We start from the raw sequence: 7543 nt of genomic DNA on the forward strand, positions 1-7543 counted from the left end.
GTCTTTGAAAAACATTTTTTTGTCAATTGACTTGTGGTGCAATGAGTAATTGACATATGCAAACTATCGGGAAATCACATTAATAAAGTATGTATATATTAGGTACTCGATACTCGTGCTGGTACACGATAACAAATACCTTGGAAAATAGTTGAGTAGCTAGCAACTGGATCAAAAAACTGGGGGTAATTGGGTATATACTGGGGGTAATTGGAAGTCAAAACAAGCGTGCAAAAACACTATATGGAAATAATTGTAAAAGAGTATGCGGATGCTCTCCTGAAAGCAGGTGGCTGATGATAAAGTTAGCGATCAAATTGCAAATGGTAATCATAGATACCCCTTTATTTCAAACCAGTGAAAGTATAATCATCTCTATTTGTTGCGTTTCTTAGCCTGCTTGCCCTGGCCCTTCTTAGGGGGCCCCTTGCCACGACGTTTCAACATTTCAAGCTTGCTCAGGCGCTCTTGCTCTTGACGTGCCATCACAAGAGGATCGTCTTTCATGATATCATGTGGGTACCATTGTGACACCTTTTCACCAATCAGCTTCTTCCGTAAAACCTTGTGAGGAGATCTCTGACCAGTTGGATTAAGTACATGGCCAAATATCCTGGCCCTTGCCTCGGCCGCACCTTCAATGGCTGCAGCAGCTACCACATTCTTCAGTCTCCCAAAGTTCATTTCTTGGTTCCGAAAGCAGCTCAATATTCGGATTCACTGCACAAAGGAGAAGCAGTCTCAAAGAGGGTTCAGCGATAAGCGTAACACAACTACAAATAAATCAGACAGGGTGTTATTCTTAAAAGTAAAAAGCTTCCGTAATAAGGCTTTGAAGCGAAGTGAGGCACACAATAAAAATTAAGGAAATCGTAAACATATATGAATTTAGTACTATACTAATCAAAGTGCAAATAAACCAAGTAAATAGCTAATCGTATAATCTAATACTATTCTGCTATCAAATTTTAATCCAACTCCTCAAATAGAGATTCAATGAACCAACTAATTCTCATTTGGATAGGTTTGCACATCATCGTCTCAAGCACATACTCCTGAAGCGCATGGCTTCACCTATGAAAGACTTCCCAATAACACTGATCAGAATAACTAAACTAAACAAGACATGAAGAGTCAGAGTACGAATTCATCGCTGTCAATTTCAAACAAAGTTCATTACTTCAACAACCTCCATAAAAACTTCTACCTCATCCATAAAACCTCAAAATCAACAAAGGTGGGTTTTTCTCTCCCTTATTTTCTTGTGCTACAGCTTTATAAAATGTTTAGTATCCATTGAAATAGATTAATAAAAATAATCCAGCAAGGCCTTCTAGCTTCTTTTTCAGACTCAAGAAGGGTGATGACATCCCCAACCTTAAAAGGTATGAACACCACATAACCTTCCCCCGAGAATTTCTCCCATCTATTGCGCTTCCATTACTGCATCTTTCACCTGTGAATCCAATTACTCTACATTCTCTCAATGAAGAAAATAATTGAAAACCAATTAGCTAGTACTATTTTCCAGCTAACAATGATATTACAACATGATCATACTATTACCTTAGGGCTTAGGCAGAGTTGGAGAATAACTTAGATTCACGGGAATTACAGCGCAATGTTGGTGTTTTCAACGAGGTCTACAATAAACTACATGACGTGCAATTGAATTTACACTTAATATTGATACTTCCATCACCCTTTTTCAATCTTCTATTCTTTTCCTTTTGGGATAAAGAGCGTCATTTTTCAAGCTTACACTTATAATTCACAGGGTGGGAAACATCCACTGGTTTGTCCCGGATAAAGACCAAAGATCTTGAGCGACCGATCCGGCAGAACAACTCAAAAGATAAAGAAGTATCGTTAATCTCTTCATGCTAAACGTTCCAAGCTCGAAGTACCATTTGTACAAATAAGAATCCCCTTCGTTACATGATTTCTTCTTCATATAGATAGATATAGGATCTATGGGGCAATTACTTAGAAGTACATTTTGTGCTACAGCCCTTCCTATCTGATAGAAAAGGATTGTTCAGAATAAGAACGATTACACACACGCGTCTTTTTAATTTTATCACACACAATACAAATATGTCCGAAACAAGGTGCGCCCATGATTATGACATCACATGTGCTATTTTATCACACCTTACTTTCTTCTTGTCAAAAATTGCAATAATAGCACGTTGATGGCTCCATCAGAAAAAGATTGCCTTCGTATTCCTAGCCACGCTGAGATTCAATTGCACTTCATGTAGAAAATGCATGCAAGAATTAAAACTTTGTTTGTCTTCTATGGCCAACAGAATCACAAGATAAACAAAACATGAAATTAGTCATACTTCAAGCACCCCTCGTGTTATATCACATTCGAATTGAAGACATTTTTCCACCCTATTTAATTGACTTTTTACTAACAGGCATCAAAATTCAAACAAAATATTCCTTTAAGAAAAAAAGGAAAAAAGAAGTCAAAGTAACTAACATAGATTGTCTATTAGTACTTTATCAAAAAGCCAACTCAGATTGTCATATTAGTACCAAATATATCACATTCATTCTCTTATGAAGATTGCTCAGATAAAAATATCACAAGTAGCTCCCGTATAAATACAAACAATTAGATGCAGATTTCCACTTTAGAGGAATAAGAAAATATCAGTGCCCATGCTTTTCCATTAGTATGCTGGGAATGACCAGAATACAAAGTGTTCCAACTCTAGAAACAAAGGACAGCGCAGAACACTCTAAAAAGAAAAAAGTAACAGAAAGTTTGACACAAACTCAGTTGAAACTATAGACATGCTTCTAAATTCTCAGATGTGTTTTGGTGAAAGGTTGCTGGAGTCATGTCGAAAACAAAATACTTCCATAAAAATGCTGAACAAAATCATCAAAAGGCTTCCTGAATAATGCATGGTTCCTGCCGGTGTAATAAACTCTCATTCCCAATTCATATTTCGTTATCAAGGCTTCTAAATTGCAAATATGTCAAGAAGCATTATGAGAATTCACTTTATTATGCATTTTGAAAACATTACACCATTCCAAATGACACATCAACCTATTATTTGTTCGCTAGCACAACCGACTACCACAACTTATGTGGAACGACAACTAAACTTTTTGACATGGAAATCAAACAGCTAATGCGCCAGTACGCATCCTAACTCAAGAAATGAAAATAATTCTTAGACTTCTAAGGCAGACCAAGTTTAATTTCAACCTACTTCTAAGCTATGGGTTTAAGCTAAATAAAATTTAAAAAAATCTTATCAAGAGGTATGCACTTAAAAACACTAGGTTATTTCTTCCTATTTGTCCAAGCCTTCGTGGACATAATTACTCGGTATTTGTGCTGGTGGGACGCTAGCATATACCCCGTGGAATTAGTTGAGGTGCGTGCAGCAGGACCAAACGCCACAATTATCCCAAAAATAATGACTTTTTTTTTAAAGTCGAAATAAAGTGAACTTTTTATATTAATAATTCTTTCTTGATTTATTTCATTATTAAAGAAAGAAAATAAACTCCCCAATTAACATATTGGAACTGATTCACAAAACAGTGAACTTTATCCAGTAAATCATTTCATTGATACATTTAAACAACAACTAAGCAGAGCAAAATTTCCTTATAAAGAAAATGTAAATTTGAACTCTAAAAGTTAAACCTAAACAGAAACAGGAAACCACAAACTCCTTTACTCGTTACAAAAGAAAATGTACACATTTCATTTTTAAATAGAAAAAAAAAAAAAAGAATGTAGAATATACCTTAATCAGAACAAACAGGTATCTTAGAGAGGAAATGGAGTTGTTGGGTATTTTACAGAGGAAAAACGTTTTTGAGTGGAACGAAGGAATGGAAAATTAGAGTGGGCTGGACACTTGTCTTTTTATTGGGTTCAGACGGCTGAGACAAATAGCTTGGCCCTTATTTATTTTAGGCAGACTTACCGGAACAACTACCATTTTTTTGCGCGGATTGCCCTTCTTCTGGGGTGGTCTTTAAATTTTGCAGCAATATTTTGTGTCTTTAAATTATCGCTATATTACTAGTCTTTAATTTTGCCCTTCGTGATTGCAACTACGAGCGTTAACGCAAAAATCATGAGGTTCGAGTTTGAACCCCCGCTCAAGCATAAATTAAAAAAAAAAAAATTGCAAGGCAAGGTTTAGGTCGCGTGTATGGATCCGTATACTCTTGTTAGAATTACCAAATTTATATCGGACCGGATACTCATGCCTTATAAAATGGAACTTGGCATAAGTATGCGGTCCCAAGATAACTTTGGTAATTCCTTAACAAGTTTATACCCCAGTAGGGCATACTTTTAATGGGCAAACTTTTATCTTTGGACCGTAAACTTGTGAAGGAATTACCAAAGTTATGTCGGACCAGCATACTTATGCCAAGTCTTCCCATAAGGCATAAATATGCCGGAACCGCATAACTTTAATTCCTTCTGAAATTGTATCTTAGGTGGGGCATAGCGAAATTTAAACTCGCCTTGCGAATTGTTTTAAAATTTTATTTGTGTGGGGTTCGAACCTGGAACCCATGGATTTTAAATAAAGGGGCAAAATTTAAAGATTTCAAATATGAGGGACAAAATTTAAAGACCACCCCAAAAGAAGGGCAATTCTGCGAATTGCCCAAACAACTACCTTATTATAGCTTCTTATTTTTTGCGCGGATTGGCCTTCTCTTGGGGTGGTCTTTAATTTTTGTCCCTCGTTTAAAAAAGTGGCCGAAAATACCTCGAGGTTCGGTTCAAACCCCCGCTCAGTAAAAAAAAAAAGTCACAAAGTAAGGCTTTTGCAGAAAGTTTGCCTTACAAGGCAAATTCGCCATCTCCGGCATAAGTTCTATGTAACTTCGCCTGAATAGGCATAGGTTCATAGAAACCTATGCCTTGCGAAATTATTATTATTTTCGACTCTGCTGAGTTTCGAATCCAGAATCTCGGGGTATTTTCAGCCACCTTTTTAAGCGAAGGGAAAAAATTAAAGACCAATGAATTGAGGGGAAAAAATTAAAGACAGCCCATATGAAGGGAAAACATGCAAATTGCCCATTTTATTTAGCCTAAATAAACTAGAGGAAATTTCAGAAATATACAATTTGCTATGGGTCAATTTTGGTAGCATTGTTACCCTAATAGATATACAACGTAATTAAAATTTCAGAAATATACAATTTGCTCACTTACATTGCAAAAAAATAGCTCAAAACTTACATTGCAAGGCTTTGCCCAAAAACACTTTTATACAGTGTTATACACTTACATACAAAAGACAAGTACATTATCTATATAGGTGTTTGAAGGTATATAATGTGTAGCTATATACACTAAAAAATTTAATTATATAGTATTATATAAGAAATATACGCAATTATACATATTTAATATTTATGCACAATTATAAAATATTGTATAAGTGGGTATAAACATAGATCTGGGCTGGGTTTGAATAAGACTTATACATCAGTGTTTTAAAAGGCGGGGGCGTGAGGTGAGGTGAGGCGTTTTACTTAGCACGTGGCGAGGCGTAAGCCCCAAGGCATGGGGCGTAAGCCCCATGGATCTTTAAAATTTTAATTTATAATAACAAAAAAATTATAAAAAATACATTAATAGTTTAAAAAAATTAAAAACATGATTTAGGAAACTCATAGAAAACAATACTTCTAACATGATTTTACTAGTATAAATAATGCAATGACATAAAAAATGTTATGAGATGCAAATCAACTCTAATATCGTAATTAACTTTATAACAACAAAAGAATCACATTTTCTTAAACAATATTACTATCATACTATGAAATTTACCTCCTTAAAAAGAAAAAAAAAAGGAAAATTTAATCAACATTATAATCAATTAAAACATCACTCCTTCATGAATAAAAACAAATTACTTTAAAATATAGAAATAATAAAATATGATAATTTTGAGACATGGGACAAAAACGCGAAGAACAATAGTGAAGATGTATAATTTTGCATGTATTTTTAAAAGAAATGTTAAGTGACATTCAGTCTCACATTGTTCTCATATTGTAAATATGCAATACTACGACTTGTTATTTGAGTTAGTCTCGATTTTCTTATTTCTATAGTTGAAAAACCACTAAGCACCATTCATTAATTAGAGAATTACGAGGGTCAATAGTTTTAACTAAGAAATTTAACACATAATTTGTGTAAGAACTGTAAGGCGAGCCCTGAACGATGGCGTTGGGCGTGTTTAAGGCATACAGTCGGGCGCTAAGGGCGTAAACCTTACAGAACTAAGCCGCACACGTGAGCCCCGAGGCATTTTGCCAGTGCCCCATCCCGGGGCGAGTCCCAAAATTGCTTTTTAAAACATATATGCATAAGTATAGAAGACAGATACATTATGTATATAGGTGTATAAAAATGTATAATAGTGTATAAGAGGGGTGTATACACCCATATACACTATTATACAATATTATACACTATTATACACCCACTACCCTGCACCTACCAGTTTCTCCATCGCCAACCTCAACCACCTCCGGTGATCCCCCACCGCCGGTTATTTCAGCTCCACCACTTGCGCTCCACCACCGGCTAGATCTTCAGGGATAGATCTAGATCTAGCAAATTAGGTTTCAATTTTTTTCTCTTTCTCTAGATCTACAAACGTCGCGATGTTCCGACACCAATGGCTACACTTAGAGAAACAAGTTTCCGGCGATGGTGTTTTGGGTGTTTTTGTGTTTGATTTCTCCGGCTACGGATATGTAATAGTGGGGGAGCGGGGCGCGCGCGCGCGCGTGCGAGAGAGAGAGAGAGAGAAAGTTATGGGTCAATTTTGGCAGCATTGTTACCCTAATTGATGTCACACCCCAATCTCAGCAGGGCATGATGGGCACCCAACCCTTACTTAGAGCTAAGCGAACCCTCTGGTATTAACACAATGAAACTGACATATAAATTTTTTTCGAAAATATAATAAAGTACTTTCAGTCAAACCATAGAAATTTGCGAACAATACTCAATTAATCAAAAATCGAGTAAGTCAAATTGACATATCGGCCTACATAGGTCGCTTTATTCAACACATGATAACTCAACATACTAACCACGGACAACGTCGCAAAGTCTCTAAGAGTAAACACGTGAATCATATGAGTCGGGACGGAGGCCCCGACATGCCCATACACACATATGATAACCATAATGACTCGGCGACCTCCAGGAAGAAAATGGAGTTTGATCCCGGTGATAACCAACCATCCTAGCAGAATACTTTTACTGCAAAACAATGGGATGTGTGGCATGAACACGGCGCCCCGAGGCAAAGGGACGTCGGTACGAACAATGTCACCAGAGTATGTAAAGCATAAGAACATCAAGTACAAAGAATCATGAAAACCGATCTCAATATTTGAATGCATCCGTGCCTAACATCGAGATATCTCGCGTAACTCTATATAACGAAAATGACTTCCGTGCCGTATGATAGGCATAGGCTATAATATAATGATAGTCTTTGTCGAA

At 36.3% G+C, this 7543-nt stretch overlaps 1 protein-coding gene across 3 annotated transcripts; it reads right to left on the reverse strand.

Moving 5' to 3' along the window:
- Positions 1 to 222: 222 nt before the first annotated feature.
- On the reverse strand, positions 223 to 3939 carry LOC132036968 (uncharacterized). 3 transcript variants are annotated; one of them, XM_059427392.1, is made up of 3 exons: positions 3783 to 3902; positions 2160 to 2254; positions 223 to 720 (listed from the first exon to the last, which is right to left on the reverse strand). In XM_059427392.1, the coding sequence occupies exon 3, from the start codon at positions 682 to 684 to the stop codon at positions 376 to 378; it is 309 nt and encodes a 102-aa protein (XP_059283375.1). In that variant the 5' UTR covers positions 685 to 720; positions 2160 to 2254; positions 3783 to 3902; the 3' UTR covers positions 223 to 375. The 3 variants fall into 3 exon arrangements, with proteins under 3 accessions (XP_059283375.1, XP_059283374.1, XP_059283373.1); XM_059427391.1 differs by having other exon boundaries at positions 2155 to 2254; positions 3783 to 3901; XM_059427390.1 differs by lacking the exon at positions 2160 to 2254 and having other exon boundaries at positions 3783 to 3939.
- Between the last annotated feature and the right edge of the window lie 3604 nt (positions 3940 to 7543).

Source organism: Lycium ferocissimum, chromosome 11 (genome assembly GCF_029784015.1).
Source record: "Lycium ferocissimum isolate CSIRO_LF1 chromosome 11, AGI_CSIRO_Lferr_CH_V1, whole genome shotgun sequence".
Taxonomy (NCBI): domain Eukaryota; kingdom Viridiplantae; phylum Streptophyta; class Magnoliopsida; order Solanales; family Solanaceae; genus Lycium; species Lycium ferocissimum.